Source organism: Coregonus lavaretus (genome assembly GCF_964263955.1).
Source record: "Coregonus lavaretus genome assembly, chromosome: 25".
Taxonomy (NCBI): domain Eukaryota; kingdom Metazoa; phylum Chordata; class Actinopteri; order Salmoniformes; family Salmonidae; genus Coregonus; species Coregonus lavaretus.
In genome coordinates this window covers 16,458,119-16,483,299 of record NC_140012.1, presented here as the reverse complement: position 1 = coordinate 16,483,299, position 25,181 = coordinate 16,458,119, and the positions used below count along the sequence as shown (strand labels likewise).

General features: G+C 43.0%; 1 protein-coding gene across 2 annotated transcripts in view; it reads right to left on the bottom strand.

The window, feature by feature from the left end:
* The window catches only part of LOC311101156 (renalase-like), a 57,585-nt gene that overhangs the window by 5,192 nt on the left and 27,212 nt on the right, over positions 1–25,181 (bottom strand). Inside the window, exon 4 of one of the 2 annotated variants that reach the window (XM_084142234.1) lies at positions 2,556–2,729. In XM_084142234.1, the coding sequence (XP_083998360.1) occupies positions 2,556–2,729 (174 nt within the window). Of the gene's footprint in view, positions 1–2,551; positions 2,730–25,181 lie in introns of both variants that reach the window. The other variant, XM_084142235.1, reaches the window with a different exon arrangement.

The following is a 25,181-nucleotide window of genomic DNA, read 5'->3' as shown; positions in this document are numbered from 1 at the left end:
GGATGCACCTGAGCTATAATTTCGAGTCTCATAGCAAAGGGTCTGAATACTTATGTAAATAAGGTATTTCTGTTTTTCTATTTTTAATACATTTGCAAAAATGTCTAAAAACCTGTTTTTGCTTTGTCATTATGGGGTATTGTGTGTAGATTGATGAGAATTTTTATTTATTTAATCAATTTTAGAATAAGGCTGTAACGTAACAAAATGTGGAAAAAGTGAAGGGGTCTGAATACCTTCCCAATGCACTGTATGTTGAGTGTTTGGTAACTGTACACACAACAAAAAGGCTTGGAGTGCTGTCTGCTGAGGATCCGGTTGTGTGGTGGTGACATCATGCGGGGAGTGGACACGGTGAGATCCTGTTTCTAATGACAGACAGACAGACAGACAGAGCTCCTCTCGGCTCTGAACCATACAGGATGTTTTGCATTGATTTATTGAGGCTGTACGTCATGAAGTTCTCTCTAATGACATCGTCTTAAAACCATATTTAAACTGATTGTGGAGAATAATGGTTTACTGCCGCCAATAAACATGTCCCGCAATTGACCTGCTGGAGCGGGAAACAGTTACTACAAGGTCAATCATTTCCTCCAGCTTGGCTCGTTTTTTTAAGCGGCAGACGGGACAACGTTGCGGGAGTGAGCGCACACACATCAAAACACAGCCGGTTGTTTTGTTTGGAGCCAAGCTGGAGATGCTGAACTCCCTTGTGGGGAACTAGGGATGGTCACTGTGGGGACAGTGTAGGGACAGGGAGACTCCAGTTTGGTGACAGTGACTATAGCACACAGACAGGCTACAGCACCCATTTGCTGGGGTCTGTCCTACTTCTGTCCAGTGGGCCATTCTGGTTTGGCTCATGGGTAAGAGAGCCACCCTAACCAGTTTTTGACATCAGAGTGCCCAGGCATAGGGCCAGCCAGAGAGAGAAAATGAGAGAGGGAGAGAAAGAAAGAGGAGGAAGACAAAACAAAGATGAGAGAAGTATGAGAAAAAGTTCAAGATAAAGAGACAGAAAGAGGTGGGGAAACAGTGTGTAGGTAGGAAGGTAAGTAGGTGAGAGACTGGCACAAACTCTTCTTCTGAGGGAGAAGTAATAGAAAAACACACAGGTTACTAAGTTCACTGGGTAGACAGGCTCCACTCAGAGCAAGTTGGCACCAAATTATGCATTGTGCAATTTGCACGAGTTGTTAACTCACTTGCATATTTCATTCCAATCGGAGTACAGATGAAACTCTGAACATGTAGCTGTTTACTCCTAAATCTTCCTCAGGGGACCGTCCTGTCTTGGTGGTGACACAGGAGGGCCATTGTCCTGTCCTGTGTGCTCTGTGTGTGACAAGTGTGACCTGACACCTGTTCCCCTGGTCACAGCAAGCTCCCCATTTTAGATCACTCCAAAGAGTTGGAGAGACGCTCCACAGCTATTCTTACGGTGCCACTCCTGCTCTCTGCATTCACAGGCTTTCAAAGGGCCAGTCAGAAATCATCCCTAATACCCCCTGCTTACTTGAGCTACAAGCAAAATACATTACACAAATGAAAAAGAAGATTCAAGCGTAGCGGGGGAGGGCGAGAGGAGGAGCGCAGTAGCAGCACCCGGCAGAGGAGCCTTGTAGAATGAAACATTTACCAGCTCCTCTAATTAGGATATTGCCTTCCGAACACTGGAGTGGATGAGAGGTGACAGGTGCGTGCACACTTTCAAAGACTATCTATCGCTCTCTTTCTCACACATACACGAGTGATGTGCAAACATGCGCTTGTGCACACACACACACACACAGTCACTATCGTTTCTCACTGAAGCACGCACACACACACACACACACACACACACACACACACACACACACACACACACACACACACACACACACACAAATACATATTTGTCTCTCTCTGAAACAAACACACACACACACACACCCCTCCAGGTCTGATATAAGATTATGTTGTTCCTTCTCATAGCAGCAGTTTTCTAGCAGAGCTGCTAATGAAGGCTGGTGTGTGTGTGTGTGTAGAAGCCTGATTTCAGGGTGTTGTGCTGTGTGTGCTCTCCTACTCAGTGTCTGCTGCATCTCCCTTCTGTGTTCAATCAGTAATGAAGTGTGACTACCAATGGACTGGGCTATCCCAACACTCACAGAGCCATTCAAATACTAGGAACTACGGAGGCTCTCCCCAGCACGGCAGCACCGTCAAAAAAGTGAGGTTGAGTTTGAATGAAAACATCATAACTTTTTTGAATGTACACCAAATGCAGCTTCACAAAGTCAAGGAAGAATCCAGTGGACTGGAGGCATAAGCTAGCGAGGAAAGTTAAATGCCTGCTGAACAGTGGCACTCAATTAGAGAGCAATACTGATGCATGCCTTCCAGAGACGGAGAGAGGGGGGGAGAGAGTGAGACAGAGACAGAGATGCAGAAAAGCAAACAGAAAAGAGAAAGGAGATAAAAAGAGACGCAGACAGAAAAAGAGTGGAAATAAAGAGAGACAGACAGAAAAACACACACACACAGAGAAAGAGAATGGGAGCACTGACCTAAATTGCACTTTTTATCGTCAATGGCGATAAAGCAAATGCAGGGATTATTGGAGACGTACTTGGCGGCCCAGGGGACGTCGATGTGAGCCTGGGCTTTGTAGAAGAGGCCCAGTGTGTAGCGCGACGAGTAGCTCACCGCTTCAAGCTGCTGCCGCTGACTCTCCTCTAGCACTGTCACATAGGGAAACAGAGGGACAATGTCAGGGAGTTTAAGCCTGTTACCAGGCCAGCATCAGGTAGCTGAGCCTGGAGACACAGAACCTACAGTATACTTACAATGGATACCACTGTGAGGTGATGGGACTTTGTACCGAAGTCAAGGTACCTGTCAAGCTTACAGTTACCAGTGTCAGGCTTCACTCATTCATTCCCACTGAGCCCTCTACCATGGGACATTAAATGACATGGATTACATTTTCTTAAAGGATTTGATTCAATCAGGCTTACAGCAGTAATATTAATGCATTATTGAAAAAAGGGACATATAATACTCTTACTCTGCACGCTAGACTCCAGTTATGATATTAATGATATCTAATGATGTTTGTGTGCTCACAGTATAATCAACGAGCAAGCATTCTGTCTACTGAGGCAAGATGGCTACTGCCTACCAGACCACATGCATAAACCCTGTAAGCTTGGGTGCAACTAAACAACTTAACTAACGTCCATATTGCACATTGTAGAGACTGAGCAGAGGGAGAAGAGATGTTCTCTCCTTAGTTTATTTATAAGGTCTTTGGACTTGTTGTTTTTTAAAGCAATGCTGTCCTTGTTTCCAGTCTGAAACATCTGTTGTTTATTGGCCTCTGAAGCGCTAGCTTGGCCGTGCTTTAGTTATTTAGGGCCCCAGAGTATGGAGCATACACAGGTCAGAGGTCAACGCTGCGGATTCTAATACATATTTCTACTAGACACGTTGAACAAAAAAATAGCTATTTTCATCTAGGCCAACAGTGAGTCCTAAGAAAAGCAGCAAGCAAGCTAACCCGGCGGTCGTCTCTGGACGGTCCTAAAAAATACATGACTGAGGCGATTCTTGGAGTGCAGAGCTGAAATGTGGGTAGATAGATTAAGTTTACCTAAAGTTTATGTATGGAGGACAAACGGACTGGTTGTGCGACAGCAGTTTCTGAATCTGAACAACGATTTACAGCAGGATCAGTAGAATATATTTTCAAATAATTTCAACATTTCAAAGTAAAACAGGGGCAGAGGGGAGAAGAGATAAAAATGTGTGAGGCTTATGTACCCAGAAATAGTCCATGAGTACAAGCCATCTTAACATGTTGCACAGTACAAATAACTACAAGCACCACAGCTGTATGCTTAACATCCCAGTGACCAAAGCTATTAAAACAGAATGAAAAATTACCCCACCTATATTCCCAGTGCTGTAGTTATACTAACAAGCAAATGTTCATCTTGAGCAACTGTTCATCTAATTAGCTGCACAACGGGCTGACTATGCGGGAATATGACGGCGCCAGTCACAAGGTCACATGACTTTCCCAGGATATGTGGCCTTTTATAATTTTCTGTGTCATCCTGGAACATCTGGCCCAGATTAGGCCCATGTAAATGTGACACTCGGTATGGCCGGACAATCTGTTGCAGCATCGCACAAATACATGGGCGCACACACACACACACACACACACACACACACACACACACACACACACACACACACACACACACACGCAGACGGACAAAAACAGACACAGTCAGACACACACACAGGGCCTGTCTGCACAGGGGATAATGCAAAACCACTATCTGATGCATCCATAAAGAGGCTTTCTGTTTCTCATGGAAATGGAGCAAGCCCATTGTTAGATGCTGTTTAAAGATTTCAGACATGGGCAGGGCAGAAGCTTATCTGGTCACCAAATACCATTTTAAACAGAGTACAGTCCCGCACCAACTGTGGATTTAGTACTCTACTTACAATTGCATTAAACTTAACTATAGTCAGTCAGAACCTCTGCGAACATTTGGTAATGAAAAAGATTCTAATGATCTGAATAGAGACAAATGTGTTGACTTGTTCTATTTAACTGTCAGCATTGGGGTCCACTGACCATACTTTACCTAAACCTCATTCATGGAGCTGTTCAAGGTATAGCCTAGTAGATGTGAGGGTAATGTTTACTCAGGATCAAAATTATCCCGAATAATGCTGCTTGTCCCAATGCGTTCTTAATGGAATCCTCACAGTCCTCACGCCTCAAATGAAGGCATGCTCCATTCCATCTCCTTTGCATTTTTCTACTAATTGTGTCCTGATGAAGGCTTATTGAAGGCTCATTCATCAGTTCAGTGCATTCTCTGCTCATTCTCTGCTCTCTTCAGTGGTTTGCACTCCAGTGTTTTGTTGTGGGTGGGTGTGAGAGATGCCTTGTGTTTTTCCAGATGACTGTCCAATGTGGCATTCATCTGGGGGAGTTATTGGGTCTGGTGCCCAATTCTAGCACAGATGTTTAACAGGTGGTGGATAGTGTTGCATTAAATGTTTTGGTATGAACAAATATGGAACAGGTGTGTGTGTGTGTGTGTGTGTGTGTGTGTCTGTGTGTGTGTGTGTGTGTGTGTGTGTGTGTGTGTGTGTGTGTGTGAAATACAGTACCTTGTGTTCAGGTTTCTAAATATCCATTACATTGCATAAAGATCTATTAGTTAAAGTAATCAAAACATTACGGACCATTCCTTTCTATTAGGGCTGACCCTATTTAGTCGACTGGTTGATTGTTTGGTCGATAGGATGTTGGTCGACCGAGATTTCTTTAGTCGAACAGTAGAAAAAAAATTATAAAAAAATTATGCTGTACAATACTGCCTGATTCGCATTTGTCTGAGTGGACTGATCCATTGTGGAGGCCGTGGGGATGGCACAGTCCATCAGACTAAGACATTTGCTACTGAAATTGTTTATGGTTATATTATGTAAGAACAATGGTGCAACACAAACATTTTGTAAAACTATTTTATAACAAATGCGGTTTCTCCCGCGTTAGATAGTGGTCGCTGTCCACAATTCTGAAACACATCAGTGCGCTGTTGAATTGGCGCCTTTTCCTAGACCATGCTGCTCTGTGCATAATAGAAAAGTTAACCGCATATTGGTGTTGAGAACAATGCGGCGGAGGCAGCAGCGGAGTTAGGAGACGAGAAAACAGCCCTTGCCTTAATTGTCTAAGAAAAGTGAGGAGATAGGAAACACCAACTTAATTAGATCTATAATCAATAGCAGGGGCGCCACTTTGGTTTTAGAAGTGGGGGGAACATAACCTGGTGGGGGGTCTGGGTGTCCTCCCCCAGAATGTTTGGGCCATCTAAAGCTCATTTCCTGCATTTTTACACAATCCAATATGCCGTCTCCATTTAGAACAAAAAGTATGCAAAAATGCCCATAGTCATCAAGCTAGGTAAGAGATCATTATTAAACATGTTTAAGTAGTTAATAAGACTGAACTAGATCAAAGGTAATTAAATAATAAATATTGTGTTGCACCTTTAACCGATAGCCTAACAAAAAATACAAAGACTTTTGATTGTCTTTATTAAGACATTCTCTATATCAAATTTCAGCCAGACCGACCAGCAGCACGAGCCGCCTGCACGCCCAATCCCCACCAGTCTAGTCAATAACTCAACTCTCACCCAACACAATTTCCTTCCCAGTTCACGCCTTTAATTTGTTAAATTCCCAAAGGAAAGGTTTAGAAACAACAACAAAAAAACACAATCACCTCAAATATACATTAACACACAGAAACAGAAAATCCTCCATATAATTATTATCATACTACTAATAGTACTGTAGAGCTCTTTTTACTTGCACACAATATAGTTGGGTCACCCTGTCCTGTCCCTAGGGGTCCACCACCCTGCTGTTTGTCAGACTGCCTTAAAATAGCATCTGGCTTGTCCAATGTTTGCTGCACAGAGAGAATAAAGTGTTGTATCTGCAAAAAATTAACCTCACCTCCGTCACAGACTGGTCTTCCCTGGCTGCCTGACCCTGCTGAGACCCCGGTCACCATCTGATCCTCCTAAAATGAGGCATGACAACGAATGACCTTGGTGTACATTTATACATGATATTATCCAAGAATAGAATCAATGGTTCAATCATTGAAATGACGTGGTCCTCTGTAGCTCAGCTGGTAGAGCACGGCGCTTGTAACGCCAAGGTAGTGGGTTCGATCCCCGGGACCACCCATACACAAAAATGTATGCACGCATGACTGTAAGTCGCTTTGGATAAAAGCGTCTGCTAAATGGCATATTATTATTATTATTACCATTATTCCCAGATCCCGGACTGTAGCATTAAGCTTCAGCTGCTGTCCTGTCGCTACTGTAGGTCTACCCATCAATTCAAGATGGAATCATTCACTGATATTGTTAATATGCTGCAAAATTCACCTGAGTTCCGTAGACTGGTATTCCCTGGCTGTCTGACCCTGCTGGGACCACTGTCACCATCTGATCCTGCTAAGGATGATGAGCATAGTGTTGTGTACTGACTGCAGTAGACGGCTACATTCCCGCGAGATGCCTGCGGGACCTGCGGGTCCCGACAGAGATCATTGCGGCGCGGTCTGCATTTTTCATGCTAAGGGGCGAGAGCGGGCGGTCAGACAGATGTTTTTGTTGTCCCACAGATTATTTGGAAACGGTCTTCTTTCTGCTTTGTATGCGTTAGCCTACCTATTGTATTAAAAGCACATATTTTTCGCATTAGTCACACACTGAGAATTCGCTGCTTCAACTTCAGTAGCCTACCTCTCCTAGTTGGGCGTGACAGTTCAAGTGCGCCTAGTATGTGTGGTCTCATTGAAATAGAGTAGGCTGCCTACATGGGCGGAGAATCACGTGGCAGTTAACTTGAATATGAAATTAACTTCAATATGATTAGACTGTAGTTTACTACAGTGTCTGTAAATAAATATTAATAATGGAAAGAAGTGGAGGGCGCTCAACCAACGTGAGTCAAAGTGCAATCAAAATATTGAATCATCATTGAAAAGCAAAAAGGCACAAAGCACACATAGGTTAGGCTACTATGGTGAGCGAGCGTTGCGCCTTCTCATTTTCAATAAGCATTGATTACCCATTTATTTGTCTCTGCCTGCAAATCGTCGTTCTAAAAGGTAGGTTATATCCTATAGGCCTCTGCAAAACGTAGCAAGTGTCATTGTCATCATTCTTGCTGCTTCAGTTCAGTAGCCATACCTGCTAGATCAGGTGCGCGTGTGGTCTCAATTAAATTGAGTAGGCTATAGACTATGTATACATGGGCAGAGAAGCACAGGGCAGTTATCTTTCCAAGGAAATGTACTTCCTAAATAGGCCTATGATTAGTCTATAGTTTAATACATTGCCTAGAAATAGGCCTGAATATTGATAACTCATATTTATCCGTCTGAAAATCTTCCCACTCCTAAAAGGTAGGCTATAAAAATAGCTCAAGAGAAAGTGCAAGTCTCTCCAACTCTGCTCTCTTCAAACTACATCTAGCATATTGGCTGATACAGTGCATTCTGAAAGTATTCAGACCCCAATAAATTTGCAAACATTTCTAAAAATCTGTTTTTGCTTTGTCTTTATGGGGTATTGTGTGTAGATTGATGAGGGAAAAAAACAACAATTTAATGTGGAAAAAGTCAAGGGGTCTGAATACTTTTGAATGCACTGTATAGCCCAGTAATACAATAAAAGAGCCATGTGAGAATCTCTGGTAATTTAACCTATTTCTGAAGTTATTTTTACACATTTGATATTGCCTATAGGGCGCAAAATTGCTGGGACCTTGGCTGGCAAGTGAGCTGCGTCACATATGCCTAAAATAACATTGTGGGACTGCGGTTGGGTTTGGGACCAGTTCTTTCCGTAGCGGGTGGGAGTCGGACAGAAAGCCAGCGGGTGGGAGCTGGATGAAGAAATCGGTCCCGCGCAGACATCTACTGTGCACCATGACAGTGAAGCCTGTAATGTTAGAGCTGTTTATTACTGTGTCAGTTTGAAAAGTAGGGAATTAGCTAGGGAAACTGACAGATCAATAACATTACATTGCCATACTGACTAATAAAATTCACATTGCACTGAAAAAACATCAGAATATCAATCTTCAATCGTTTGTTTGGCCGATGGTTTCATCATTTGATTCAGGTCTAGAGTGATTGAGGCAAAAATAATAGCTAACATTAGCCAACTTTTGGCCAGCTCTCTCTAACGGTACATCAATGAGCGAAAGCGAGCCAAGTTCATTCTCAAATGGGACAAAAGAAAGGCTACAAAACATACAAACCACATCTGTTAGATAGTAATAATAGCCACCTCATATCGCTATCTGACAGATAACTAGAGGCTAGAGCTGACCTGGCTGTGTTAGTTACTAACTAGCGTAGCTTATACACTCACCTCAGTTGAGAGGGGATGAAACATTAGCTAACATTACTGTACATGTCAGTTACAATACTAGCTCAGCACTCCGAATAAACACTAGTTTAGTTTTCTGTTATGTTAAACAGCAGTTACCTTGCCAGCTACATCAGTCAACTAAAGAGTAGCCAGTTTCTGCTCTGCTTGCTTTTACAACTTGGTGAAAGAGCGCAACACATACACACTGAACTATGCTCAACTCTCCCGTTCTGGTTCAGCCAGCCTTTCAGAAGCTTTGCCTTCACACAGCCTGTCAGCCCGCTCTGTGGTGTCCGCGTGGTCCTAAATCCAGCCAGCTGAACACTCCAAACAGCCTATCCGACCACTTGGAAGCGTCCGCATGGTCCTAAAGCACACCGTGCCGCTTTTTGTATCACATTGCAATGATAAAACTGGGGTGGAACAAAAATACAATTTCAAAATGTGGGGGGGGGGACATGACCCCTCCGTCCCCAGTGAAAGTAGCGCCCCTGATCAATAGCCTAACTATTATATGTGCCTAGCTTTATAAATCATCCATATACACTACCGGTCAAAGGTTTTAGAACACCTACTCATTCAAGGGTTTTTCTTAATTTTTACTATTATCTACATTGTAGAATAATAGTGAAGACATCAAAACTACGAAATAACACATATGAAATCATGTAGTAACCAAAAAAGTGTTAAACAAATCAAAATATATCTTATATTTGAGAATCTTCAAATAGCCACCCTTTGCCTTGATGACAGCTTTGCACACACACCTGTCTATATAAGGTTCCACAGTTGACAGTGCATGTCAGAGCAAAAACCAAGCCATGAGGTCAAAGGAATTGTCCATAGAGCTCTGAGACAGGATTGTGTCAAGGCACAGATTTGGGGAAGGGTACCAAAAAATTTCTGCAGCCTTGAAGGTCCCCAAGAACACAGTGGCCTCCATCATTCTTAAATGGAAGATGTTTGGAACCACCAAGACTCTTCCTAGAGCTGGCCACCCAGCCAAACTGAGCAATCAGGGACAAAGGGCCTTGGTCAGGGAGATGACCAAGAACCCAATGTTCACTCTGACAGAGCTCCAGAGTTCCTCTGTGGAGATGGGAGAACCTTCCAGAAGGACAACCATCTCTGCAGCACTCCATCAATCAGGCCTTTATGGTAGAGTGGCCAGACGGAAGCCACTCCTCAGTAAAAGGCACATGACAGCCCATTTGGAGTTTGCCAAAAGGCATCTAAAGACTCTCAGACCATGAGAAACAAGATTCTCTGGTCTGACGAAACCAAGATTGAACTCTTTGGCTAGGAGACTAGTCAGCATCAAGGGAAAGATGAACGAAGCAATGTCCAGAGAGATCCTTGATGAAAACCTGCTCCAGAGTGCTCAGGACCTCAGATTGGGGCGAAGGTTCACCTTCCAACAGGACAACAACCCTAAGCACACAGCCAAGACAACGCAGGAGTGGCTTTGGGACAAGCCTCTGAATGTCCTTGAGGGGCCCAGCCAGAGCCTGGACTTGAACCCGATCGAACATCTCTGGAGAGACCTGAAAATAGCTGTGCAGCAACGCTCCCCATCCAACCTGGCAGAAATTGAGAAGATCTGCAGAGAAGAATGGGAGAAAGTCCCCAAATACAGGTGTGCCAAGCTTGTAGCGTCATATCCAAGAAGACTCGAGGCTGTAATCGCTGCCAAAGGTGCTTCAACAAAGTACTGAGTAAAGGATCTGAATACTTATGTAAATGTGATATTTCAGTTTTTAATTTCTAAAAACCTGTTTTTTCTTTGTCATTATGGGGTATTGTGTGTAGATTGATTTTAATTAAAAAATAAAATTCAAAGCGACCATTGAATAATTCACATAAACAATAAATACGCCTAAACCATTCCATTTCGGAAATTGCATTCACAAATGAATGCGACTGTTTTTAGTCTTTGCTGAATTAAAGGCTTTACAAAAAACAGACTCTCTGGTACGCTTATAATTTATTTAGTGTTGTTTACATTGTTCCAAATGGTCAGAAAATATATAGTAAAAAAAGTATATTGTAATCTAACAGCACCTGTTTGGCACACATAATATGCACGCATCGCTTTATGCTTACCTTATTTTTCTTGATCTCCAGTATTTTCCACAACTAGTCAAGTTTATTCCACACATCTGACTTCCCCTTTACCTCCTGAGCAACCAGTAAACATTCCCCCATTTCGAGTTTATTTGTCACGTCCTCTACATCCATTTTGCTGTCACGTGTTACGGTGTTCAGAGTTTGTTATCAATTTATTGATGTGAATATGATATGCTATAAGTCAGGCCCTATTGGTCACGTGCATGCAATGCATACATGTCTCACGTAAAAAGCGCAAGGGTTGTGGGAATAGGGAATGTTTTTCTTAAACAAATGAGGGATTTCGGTAAGATAACTTTTCGAAATGGCTGTAATTATGTTGCAGCTTCAGCAACACAGACAATGCGATACACACTGTTGATGTTCTGTGGTGGTCGCTGCAGCAGGGAGGCGAGAGAGACAATTGGTGCTAGTCACACAGTCACTCACTGTTTTCTTTTAACACAGCGCAGCAAGTCTGAGCCAGGCCCAGCACAATCAAATCAATTGCGGTTGGACTCCCTCTAGTCATTTGTGTGTCTTAATTATTTCATCAAACAGTTCGCTTAAAGCATCATACAAGCTCAGTGCATATAATTGATTTGATTAATACACATAGGATGTGTCTATACAGTGGGGGAAAAAAGTATTTAGTCAGCCACCAATTGTGCAAGTTCTCCCACTTAAAAAGATGAGAGAGGCCTGTAATTTTCATCATAGGTACACGTCAACTATGACAGACAAATTGAGAAAAAATAATCCAGAAAATCACATTGTAGGATTTTTTATGAATTTATTTGCAAATTATGGTGGAAAATAAGTATTTGGTCACCTACAAACAAGCAAGATTTCTGGCTCTCACAGACCTGTAACTTCTACTTTAAGAGGCTCCTCTGTCCTCCACTCGTTACCTGTATTAATGGCACCTGTTTGAACTTGTTATCAGTATAAAAGACACCTGTCCACAACCTCAAACAGTCACACTCCAAACTCCACTATGGCCAAGACCAAAGAGCTGTCAAAGGACACCAGAAACAAAATTGTAGACCTGCACCAGGCTGGGAAGACTGAATCTGCAATAGGTAAGCAGCTTGGTTTGAAGAAATCAACTGTGGGAGCAATTATTAGGAAATGGAAGACCACTGATAATCTCCCTCGTTCTGGGGCTCCACGCAAGATCTCACCCCGTGGGGTCAAAATGATCACAAGAACGGTGAGCAAAAATCCCAGAACCACACAGGGGGACCTAGTGAATGACCTGCAGAGAGCTGGGACCAAAGTAACAAAGCCTACCATCAGTAACACACTACGCCGCCAGGGACTCAAATCCTGCAGTGCAAGACATGTCCCCCTGCTTAAGCCAGTACATGTCCAGGCCCGTCTGAAGTTTGCTAGAGTGCATTTGGATGATCCAGAAGAGGATTGGGAGAATGTCATATGGTCAGATGAAACCAAAATAGAACTTTTTGGTAAAAACTCAACTCGTCGTGTTTGGAGGACAAAGAATGCTGAGTTGCATCCAAAGAACACCATACCTACTGTGAAGCATGGGGGTGGAAACATCATGCTTTTGGGCTGTTTTTCTGCAAAGGGACCAGGACGACTGATCCGTGTAAAGGAAAGAATGAATGGGGCCATGTATCGTGAGATTTTGAGTGAAAACCTCCTTCCATCAGCAAGGGCATTGAAGATGAAACGTGGCTGGGTCTTTCAGCATGACAATGATCCCAAACACACCACCCGGGCAACGAAGGAGTGGCTTCGTAAGAAGCATTTCAAGGTCCTGGAGTGGCCTAGCCAGTCTCCAGATCTCAACCCCATAGAAAATCTTTGGAGGGAGTTGAAAGTCCGTGTTGCCCAGCGACAGCCCCAAAATATCACTGCTCTAGAGGAGATCTGCATGGAGGAATGGGCCAAAATACCAGCAACAGTGTGTGAAAACCTTGTGAAGACTTACAGAAAACGTTTGACCTGTGTCATTGCCAACAAAGGGTATATAACAAAGTATTGAGAAACTTTTGTTATTGACCAAATATTTATTTTCCACCATAATTTGCAAATAAATTCATAACAAATCCTACAATGTGATTTTCTGGATTTTTTTTCTCATTGATTTTTTTTCTCCCTATGATGAAAATTACAGGCCTCTCTCATCTTTTTAAGTGGGAGAACTTGCACAATTGGTGGCTGACTAAATACTTTTCCCCCCCACTGTATATGGAAAAATTCACGTTAAACATTTTCGACCTATTTCGACCAATCGATTGAACAGAACAGACGACTCTTGGTCGACTAAGAATTGTTTTCTGTCGGGGACAGCCCTACTTTTTATGTCTATTGCTTTATTGACTATGACACTCAATATTAATTCTGTACAAAAAGGAGGAGAAGACAGATATATCTGAAAAAGTGGGGCCTCTTTGGACCTCTACAACCACCTTCATTCACCAAGAGACAGTACTGCAACACACACACCAACACACACACGCTATCCTCTCACACTTGTCACCACAGAGGCCTCTGGGGTGGGGGTGCCTGCTCTCTGTCTTGCCATACATTATACATTTCCTCGGCACTCTCTCTGCAGAGACTTGGCCAGCTGTGCTTTACGTGCTGAGAGGAGTGGCTCCCTCCAACCCTGGCAGCTTTGAACAAATGCTTTACAGCTCCTATAAAACACATTCAGAGCGTACGGTTCATCACTAAAAGAGTCCATATGAGCAGGGGCCTTTTCTATACAATCACCTGGATGTGTTGCAGGAATCTATGAAGGTCTTCCGTATGTGTGTGTGCGAACACATGTGTGTTTGTGTGTGTGTGTGCATGTGTGAGTGTGTGAGAGATGAAGATAAAGAGAGAACAAATGTGTGTATGTGCACGGGCCCGCACACGTGTGTGTGTGTGAGCGTACTTGGAGCTCAGTGCAGATGAGAAGGTTAACATTTTCCAGCGGGGTGGTGGTGCAGTGGGGCTGCCGCTGTGTGTTGTGTGTGTTTGTGTGTACCGGTGGCCTCCCTGGTCTTTGATGTGTGAGTGGGCACGCTTGCACTGCACGTACATACACACACACACCACTGAGACTTAGGCACGTGTTGACAGGAGACCTCTGCGCCACCAAGGAAGCTCATATGCAGCCTGCTGAGATACGTACAGATATGGTACAGACACCTGGCAGGGCAAAGCTACATCACCTTTACTCTACTCAACCTCCCTCACGGAGGTCCTGGTGACAGCAATGAGGTCTCAGCATGCGCAGGGTCTCATTCAACCAGCTTTTCTATCGGGTTACAGTTCATGGCCCGATACTGTACATGATGAGTATTTACTAGGGATGGGCATGAGTAATCGAGTACTCGAATGGACGTCAAAACTATCTTTAACCACAAAAAAAGGTTTTATTTCAAATACTCTAAAACTGTTTGGTGGAATGTGCTTTGTGGCGTTTCCCGATTTGTTTTAATCAATACAAATGCCTCTAACTGATGGGATACACAAGCTACATTCCTTGCCCAATGACGACAGTTTTATCACAAATTCAAAATGGACTGGTTGATTGAAGTAGGGAAATACGTGTTCCAACAACCAGCTGCAGGTTTGGAATAATAATGTCCCATCTATTTTCCACTTAGGCTACTGAGAACTGATAGTGCCATTTAGAATTGAGAATAACTGTTCCAGACGCATGAAATGCGCAACACTTCGCACTAGCAACTTTTTTTATTTTGAAAAATATTCTGTTATATTTTATTCTGTTATATTACATCATGTTTTTGCTATAAAATAAGTGTGTTTTGACTGTATGACAAAACAAGGCTATGCCATGCAAGCGCCACTGCTGAGGTTACTGCCATTTTGAAGATTGTGTTCCATGATAAAATATAACCAGTTGATATTACGGTTTCAATAAATTAATCTTAAATGGCAATAGGTTTTTATTGACTGAATATCTATATGAGGCAATTTAGCAACTAGGATTTGTTATCTGTAATGGTTATGATCAATTAGGCATTGTTGTGCACGGTTCGCATATTTTTTCCATTGCTGGCCTTGCCCTTCTAAAAATGTGTTCTAAAAATGTATATTTTTTCCATTACAAGTATTTGAAAAAAAAAAATGCGAGAAAATTTTTAAATGCTAAAAATTTAAAATGCCCATCCCTAGTATAGAAGTTCATACCCCTGTCAATATCCATATTAAAATTAATGCACAGCACATATAGTACAGTAGCAAAGGTCAAATGAACAATTAATTTAAAAATGCCCCTCAGGTATGCTTTACAATGTCTATACATTGTATATATCAGAATTGGGACTGTCTATGGTCTACACCCCATACTTTAAGAAGGATTAATTCCAACAGTCTATTACAATGGCCCTTTATATGTGGTCCCGCAGGCTTACTGTCTGATGTGCTAGAATTAAACTGGCTATCAATGCCTTAATTAAATGCCATAATTCATACTATGACTATACTACAGCAAGAGGAAAAGAGAAGAGCTTTGTATAGTGAAGTGAAAGGTGAATGTGGAAGTCACAGTATCTATTGTCATCACCACAGTAAGGGAGGAAGGGAGGCGTTCTGTAGAGCATAAAATAAAATAACGTTTCCACTCTAAAATGTGCTCAATGTTAAGGTCATGGTCCATGGCAAACAAATAGCTATCTACCTGTTCTGGGGGTGGGGGGGGGGTATTTGACCTAATTTCAAGATTCACAATGAGGTGCTCTGAAAACATGCAAAAGTTGCACTGAGGAGGAAATACATTGCCCTTTTGGACATTGATGTATGGTGAAATGGGACATGTATAGTGCAATGAATGCACATCACACCATTTCCACCGTAAATCTCATTTACATTTACATTTGACATTTTAATCATTTAGCAGATGCTCTTATCCAGAGCGACTTACAGTTAGTGAATGCATACATTTTCATACTGGCCCAACGTGGGAAACGAACCCACAACCCTGGCGTTGCAAGCGCCATGCTCTACCAACTGAGCTACAGGGGAGCTAATGACGTCATTTGAAGGATACAATGCGTCCTTGGGAGAATCTCAATTGCATTTCCTTGATTCCTTGCGTACTCTCTCTTTGTCTCCTTCTCAAAACCCATTGGATGAGAAGGTCAGAGGAGAGAGGACGTGAAGAATCAAGGAAATTCAATTGAGATTCTCCCTTTGTGTTCAAATAAAATGGCTACACCTCTCCTAGCCCCTCTCCTCTCCTGTGTCCACCTGTCCTCTAGTCTGACAGGAGACATGCTCCCCTGCACGTCGCCATCCCCGGAGGCAACCGCTTCGCCCCTCCACACTGCAATGTCTTTTCACTTAATTGCATTTTTGTCAAACCTTGTAAAGGATCTGTCCGGGCGGCTGAGTGGCAGCCATGTGGAGTCGCGCATCACTTGGAAGGCCCGGTTACACATCATAAACGGCAATGCCTCTTCCCCATCTGGCAGGGCAAGGCTGTAAAAGAGAATGTTATTGTGAAACTTGTTCGACGGCTCACAGCCGATCAATGGGGTGTAAAAGGGAGGGGGAGAGAGAGAGAGAGTGAAGGGAGAAACGTGCAGGCCAGGCAAGGGCGTTTTCACATAAAATCCAAAAGTTCAGAGTTCGGTATTAAACATTCGGCCCCTCACTCCCCTGACTGGGTGGCATGTCCTTAAGGCAACACCAGGAAGACAGACTGTGATGCCCAATACCCTTGCAGACTGTCCACTGTGTGAGTTCGAAGCACAGACCCAAGTGAATCGATCCAGCCTCTCCTTATACTTCCAGCATCTGACTGTTCTGCTATAGTCCTGTCCTCCAATTCACTAATATGCAGACTGTTAGTAGAACTCTGTTCCAGAAGGGAGGAGGTCCCTATGGCCCAGGATATATACGGCATGTTTCCTCATCGTGTCAGGGTGCTAGCCTGCCATGCTACATAAAGACTGTGCTGGGCCGGGCTGGACCAGATTTATAGGCCCTGCAGCCTGGGCCAAGGAACCAGGAAGAACCACAGGCCTGCAGTGCTGCTGCTGCCGCAAATTCAACAATGAGTGGTTTGGAAGGAATTAGTGGCTAACTGCAAGCATTGCAAAGCAATCACTAGCCTGCTATTCAGTGGACTGGGTTTGAAGTTCCAAGTCTGGGTTTAAGGGTCTCTTTTCCAAGCTTAAAAGGATAAACATTCAACATTGGCCATGCTGTCAATACAGCATGACTTCTGCCGCACTCAAAACAACTGGAAACTCAGAACTGACTTCAGTGAGTTCAAGACAACTGGGATCTCGGGGAAAAAAGAGCTCTGACTGGGAAAATACATTCTGAATGGTCATCCAACTCGGAATTGCAAGTCGGGAACTCTGGCCTCTTTCTAGAGCTCTGACCTGAAGATCACTGACGTCATCATGATTCGACCATGTTTTTTTCAGAGTTCCCAGTTGTCTTGAAAGCACCATAAATACAGAGAATGCCAGACTTTGATGACAAAATGTGCCCACGAAGGACCGCCGCACCACCTTCCTGTTCAAGTGAGCACAGCACAACAAGGTGAGTCCAAAAATGTATTATATGCTGCTGCATAAATGATGTAATATGCCAGGGAGATATGTATACTGTAGCTAAGAATGTAATACTAAGTGTATGTTGTGTAGTAAGCTGTTAGTAGCCCATGTGCCTCACCCTAATAATTTGGTCCCTTTTCCCTCTCTTAATTACGGATTGCCTCTTATCCGCTCATTGTCCCCTTATGCCATAGTTTGTACATCTCTATTGTCAGTAGAAACCACATTTGTTCAAGCAAGTCAGCCATATCAGCTAGTTTTTTTTAAAAAGGCAGTAAATGAGGCTGAATGAACTGTTTCGCTGCCAGACTCCGCTGATAGCCAGGTGTAGCAGTGGTAAGGTGTTGGGACTCTGCTGTTGGGACAGTTTTATGTAGGCCCTAACAGTTTGTGGGCACCGTTTGTCACCGTTATAGTGCAATTAATGTATTGTTTAGTGTTGTGTAGTGGCTTTGCTGGCATTCATAAAAATAACAAAATATCTTGTTTGCCCCACCAAGATTTACATGCTAAAATCGCCACTGGTAAGAAGGATGGTCTGTCCACCAACACCAACTCTATAATAAAGGCTAGTCAACCGGCAAGACAAAATGAGGAAGGCTAACATACAACAGCATGGTGAGATGAGAACACTGCAAATACACTGACCACATCCACAGGCCTGTTAACACAGATGCCTAGGTGTCAAGCCATGTACACGCTTTCCTTGACAGGAATGATAGTGTGACAAGAGTTAAGAAATAAGATGGTAAAATAGGAAGTACAAAGTGCAACATCTCAGTGGCCTGCACACACTGTTACTATAAACATTATTGAGTGCCATGCTTCCAAGCGTCCTTTAAAAAGCATAGCAGAATGTGATATCCAAAGAATGAACAGTGCCACACAAACCAAGTACTCAATGAAAAAAGCAAAGTACTGGCACTCTCACCCGCAAGAGTGTTTATTCACAAAAGCATCAGCATCTGTTTATTTTTAAAACGGGGGTGGTAGGAGATTTATTTCACGTTAGTATTGTTTTAAATGGACATTGTTGCGAGTGAACACAAAGGTTTGAATGGGTCAGAATACTACTCCCATCCATTCTCCATTGTTCCCAGCCAGGACCTGGCCTTTGGCTGCTTCCCTAGGGGGGCTCGGCCCCAGCACCACGGCAGTGCATTGAAAAGTTATTCATAGAGCGAGCCCTATGTGTGCGAGGCGAGCTCTAACTGCACCGTTCCCCCAATTTATGATCTCTTAGCCCTTTAAAGGTTGATTTAATATTTGCCTGAGAGGTTTTGGACGGCATCCCATTATTTAGAAGGGGAAAAAGGAAAAAGGAGGTTGTTTTGCTAACCTTTAATGCACTTGTACGTGAACTGTGTCCAACAATAAGTAAAATATTTATTGGGCAGGGTGAGTCGTTGGCGTGCGTACTGAGAGGGGAAGAGAGGAGAGGTCAGCGGCTCAGCGCCCAGCACTCTGTGTCTGTCAGCAGTCAGAAAGCCCCCACACAGGAGTGACCGGGCTCCGTCATTAGCCCCGTTTCCTAATGGATCCCATTTGAGAACTAATTTGTTGGAATGATGAATGGCGTAGACAATATATTTTAGGAAGGGGGCTAAATTACTTTTCCAACAGCAGCACGCATCTAGATTAGGGTCAGATTAGAGATGTTCTACAAAGAGAATGAGGTAGTGTGCTGGCCAGACAGAGGAGACACTGGTCTGGATTAAGTAGCATACTAGGGGTTTTACCATTAGAATGGGTCAGAATCTCTCATTCATGCATTATTTCTCTCTGACTGTTTGGTGTGCTTCTGTTTGTGTCTTCTGCATTATTAAAAGACAAATCTCAGACAAAGCTCTCAGATAGCCAAGCCAGTAACTGACTCTGCTGCTCCTCACCACAACAAAGATTCACCTTCAGCTACCACTTTCCCGAGCCACAGAGTCAGACTAGAGATATAAGTGGCAAACATATCGACCGGTCTGGACATTCATACATCCCATCATACATCCTCTCTATCTCTGTAGTGTGCGTCTTGCTTCTGTAAATAAAAACTTCTGGCCTCTTTATCTCTGGGGTGATGCACGGAAGACGGCGAGGAAAAGCGGATCTGATTCTGACCAACTCCTCCACAGCTGCAGCAACAGCGTACTTTTAACCCTTTACACTTGTGGGAATTGGCCTATATGGATAGGGCTAAATTGAAATGTTTCTTACAGAAGGAATAGGAAAAGCATATGCATAAGCATGGTAGCAATTGAAAGGGAACAGTTTGGAGATTATGGGAAAATTACATTTACTGTACTTTTCACATTATTAATTGATAACGATATCTGAAAATACTCTGGATACATTCAGTAACATGATCAGAATATTCCTGGATAATGTGGGGTAGGTGCAACATAAGACAAAATAATGACAAGTCTATGAGTGAGAGGACTAACTGGTGTCTCCAAGTGGCCACACACCTCTCCAAAGTGTGCAGAGTCCCTAAGTCATTTCTATGCACTTTGATGACTCAAAGAAGAGTCTTCAACTATAAGGTGCTTTTTTTTAAGCTCTCCTAGCTGTGCTGTTGGGGAAAGGGGGATACCTAGTCAGTTGTACAACTGAATGCATTCAACTGAAATGTGTCTTCCGCATTTAACACAACCCCCCTGAATCAGAGAGGTGCGGAGGGCTGCCTTAATCGACATCCACGTCATCGGCACCCGGGGAACAGTGGGTTACTGCCTTGCTCAGGGGCAGAAAAACATATTTTTACCTTGTCAGCTCGGGGACTCCATCCAGCAACCTTTCGGTTACTAGCCCAACGCTCCTACCCGCCAGGCTACCTGCCGCCACAGAGAAACTAGAACAAGCATACTTGTAGTTGTTTTGTTTGGAACACAACCCTGCATCCCCACCATCACACAATTACTGTTGTTGTTAACGCACTTTAAAAGAAGCCCCCCTTATAAATCGCGATCTGGGTCAGGTGGGCATCATTTGAAAGCTTGTTCTATTGCCAACATGACTAGCTAAGTTATAAAATACAATCTTACAGTGTTAGGCTTTCACAAAGGCAATTCAGAGAAACAGATAATAATTTTGGTGCACATAGAAAGGAGTCATGAGCGCATTCAGATGCGTGTTCGACAGCAAATTTTCTTTACAATACAGTGGGTTTTGACCAGAGGTGGTGCCTCCTCTTGACAACGCTTCGCTCCAACGCTTCGCTCCAACGCTTCGCTCCAACGCTTCGCTCCAACGCTTCGCTCCAACGCTTCGCTTGAAATTTGCATAAAGCAGAGCGCAACTTTTGCTACCGGTCCGCTAGCAGGGTTCTCGCCGCTCACCATCTCACAATCCCCCGCACATTTCTCTGTGTGCCCTCGTTGAAAATGAATGGGGGCGGAACTTCTCCCGCTGAATTCGTTGTTGGTGAAAACCCTACGACAGACAAACTGGGCGATATGGGCAAAATATCATATCATGTTTTATTTTTTTTATTGGACGGTATTTTTTGTTTTTGAATAATAAAAGTTATACATTTGCTTTATGAGCAGTGCGTGACCCTAGGGTGGCAACACATACAGTGAGGGAAAAAAGTATTTGATCCCCTGCTGATTTTGTATGTTTGCCCACTGACAAAGAAATGATCAGTCTATAATTTCAATGGTAGGTTTATTTGAACAGTGAGAGACAGAATAACAACAAAAAAATCCAGAAAAACGCATGTCAAAAACATTATAAATTGATTTGCATTTTAATGAGGGAAATAAGTATTTGACCCCTCTGCAAAACATGACTTAGTACTTGGTGGCAAAACCCTTTTTGGCAATCACAGAGGTCAGACATTTCTTGTAGTTGGCCACCAGGTTTGCACACATCTCAGGAGGGATTTTGTCCCACTCCTCTTTGCAGATCTTCTCCAAGTCATTAAGGTTTTGAGGCTGACGTTTGGCAACTCGAACCTTCAACTCCCTCCACAGATTTTCTATGGGATTAAGGTCTGGAGACTGGCTAGGCCACTCCAGGGCCTTAATGTGCTTCTTCTTGAGCCACTCCTTTGTTGCCTTGGCCGTGTGTTTTGGGTCATTGTCATGCTGGAATACCCATCCACGACCCATTTTCAATGCCCTGGCTGAGGGAAGGAGGTTCTCACCCAAGATTTGATGGTACATGGCCCCGTCCATCGTCCCTTTGATGCGGTGAAGTTGTCCTGTCCCCTTAGCAGAAAAACACCCCCAAAGCATAATGTTTCCACCTCCATGTTTGACGGTGGGGATGGTGTTCTTGGGGTCATAGGCAGCATTACTCCTCCTCCAAACACGGCGAGTTGAGTTGATGCCAAAGAGTTCGATTTTGGTCTCATCTGACCACAACACTTTCACCCAGTTCTCCTCTGAATCATTCAGATGTTCATTGGCAAACTTCAGACGGGCATGTATATGTGCTTTCTTGAGCAGGGGGACCTTGCGGGCGCTGCAGGATTAAAGTCCTTCATGGCGTAGTGTGTTACCAATTGTTTTCTTGGTGACTATGATCCCAGCTGCTTTGAGATCATTGACAAGATCCTCCCGTGTAGTTCTGGGCTGATTCCTCACCGTTCTCATGATCATTGCAACTCCACAAGGTGAGATCTTGCATGGAGCCCCAGGCCGAGGGAGATTGACAGTTATTTTGTGTTTCTTCCATTTATAAATAATCGCACCAACTGTTGTCACCTTCCACCAAGCTGCTTGCCGATGGTCTTGTAGCCCATTCCAGCCTTGTGTAGATCTACAATCTTGTCCCTGACATCCTTGGAGAGGTCTTTGGTCTTGGCCATGGTGGAGAGTTTGGAATCTGATTGATTGATTGCTTCTGTGGACAGGTGTCTTTTATACAGGTAACAAGCTGAGATTAGGAGCACTCCCTTTAAGAGTGTGCTCCTAATCTCAGCTCGTTACCTGTATAAAAGACACCTGGGAGCCAGAAATCTTTCTGATTGAGAGGGGGTCAAATACTTATTTCCCTCATTAAAATGCAAATCAATTGATAACATTTTTGACATGCGTTTTTCTTGATTTTTTTGTTGTTATTTTGTCTCTCACTGTTCAAATAAACCTACCATTAAAATTATAGACTTATCATTTCTTTGTCAGTGGGCAAACGTACAAAATCAGCAGGGGATCAAATACTTTTTTCCCTCACTGTACATTCTAAGTGATTTCAATGGGTCTTTCTCAATTCTGATTGTTTTATACTGTTCAATTCAACCAAAAATAATGTTCTGCATTTTCATCCATTTCTGCATTTCCTTCACTAATTTGAGATAATTTCCACACTGCCATGTAGGGCTACACTATATGGGCAAACAATCTAGGCCTTATTTTTAACCAAATGTTGCAATTGCGATTTGACTTGCGATTTAGAGCAAAACACTTGGGTGAACTGTTGTAATCATGGAAATATAATGATTATTCTAAATCTATAGTTAGAATATAATAGTGGGCACTTTGAATACAGTGGTTTGACATGACACCGAATGAAAATGCCAGGGAGTTGTGACAGGGTAGGAACCAAAGTGTTGATAAGTGTTTCCTAGGGGACCCTATAACCTTCATGTAGCTAACATTCTTGCTTCGCGTATTCCTCTTTGATTTAGAAGATACTGTTGCACAAATGCTGATTTAGGTCTACACTATCACTGGTATTATCAGGCTCTATAGCTAATTACGTTTGCGCTGACTCATTAGCTAGCTAGTGATTAGCATTAGCATTAGCGATTAGCATTAGCAGCTAACAAGATTTAGGCCCAACTTGCTAAGAAAATACAAACTAGCTGTTTGCAGATGTAAGAAACACAAACGAAACGAATAGTGTAATTATAGAACGCTAGTGGATTTATATTAAGAAGCAAAGTAAAAACAGCGTCGTTGTCATCAACATTGTTGCATGTGCTGCATTGACCATGCAGACAACGCAAGTGTCTCGTGGTCGAGGAACAACAAATTCTCTCCTTGAGTGACGGGAGCGGTGCTAGGTCTGTGTGGAAAGCTGCGTCAAGAGAGAGTAGAGAGAGACGACTTAAATAGCTAACTATAAAAATGGACGTTACACACAGCGTATCACATTTAACAAACCAAACATTCAAATCCTGTTATAGAAGGTATAGCAAAAACCCAAACCGGTCCATGCATCAATACCGGTATATCGTAAAATACGGTATACTGCCCAGCCCTAAAACACAGTGATTATAAATGTTGACACTGTTTATGACATGAGTTTTATGTTATGGAAATTTGGACTCACATGTGTTTGGCTTGCTTGTCTGACATCAAAGCGGTATTTATTATAATAATCAATGTCTCATCTTTTAAAATACATTGAATCCTCTTAATCTACAGCATTTCCTTCACTCAGACAGCATTTCCCTCACTCAAACACCAAAACATTAGCAAAAGTTGCCCAGTTATCAGGAGGGATGGGGGCAACTTCTTGTCGCATGCTGTGCTCAAGTTCAGAACGGCTGTCAATCAAAACCCATAAAACACTGTGAAGCACAGAGCTTTAACATAATTTATAGCATGTTACTGTACAGCCATTGCATTCCAATTTAGGCGCTTATCAGTGCCCAAATCTGCCATTTTCAACCCGTATACAGGCACGAGTATAAAGGGCTACAGCACAAGTTTTCAGGGATGTTTATTAATGTATTTGCTGGAGTTTGTTTTCCCTTTCTGCAAGCAAGCATAACGGACCCCTTTGTGTAGCCAGGCAAATTAAGCTAGGTTGCTCTGATGTCAGCTAAACAATTTTCTGGGTAAACAGAGCACCGCAGGGCATAAATGGCTAGGTTTATTTCAGAGATAGCTTGTGTTTAATTCTGTCCCAAACAGAGACATTTAGAGCAACAACCTGCAGGCTCCAGGACTGACGTCAAGCCAGAGTGGTTATTTTTTAGCAGGGAGGGAGTAAAAATGTGCAAGTTCCACTGTCTTTTTATAGGGGGAGCTAAGCACTAGTTCTGACCAGCTAAACCTATTCATACTGACCCAGCTATTCATATTGCTTTGCATCATGCAAACTGAACAAGAAAGGTATCTTTATTTCTGACTTTGAACTGGGTTGATGGATAGCTACCAAATGCTTTCATAACAGTTGCAGTAGTACACCTTTTACCTAGTTATCTTTAAATCTATGGAACATCCCCTCTTCTCTCATCTGTAGAAGTGTCACTGCTGCAGTCCGAGTGCTGCAGGACAGAACAGAATCGAACAGAACAGAATAGGGAATCAATACTCCCCATTTCAAACTACAAAACAGTTCCTCTACGAATGAAAGCTGTTGGCACAACTGGAGGAGAGAAAAAAAGATCAACTTACTCAAATTCAGCCAGTGAGTAGAGAATTGAAAAATTGCATACCACCCATTTAGTGCAGAGCTTTGGCTGACATCTATGCAACCCCTAAAATGGATGTGTTTGGTGCGTTCAATCGATGACATCATCTGTGCACACTGGCAGGCTTGTGAATGTGAAGCCACTAGCTGCTATATAAACCCTTCACAGTGCTCT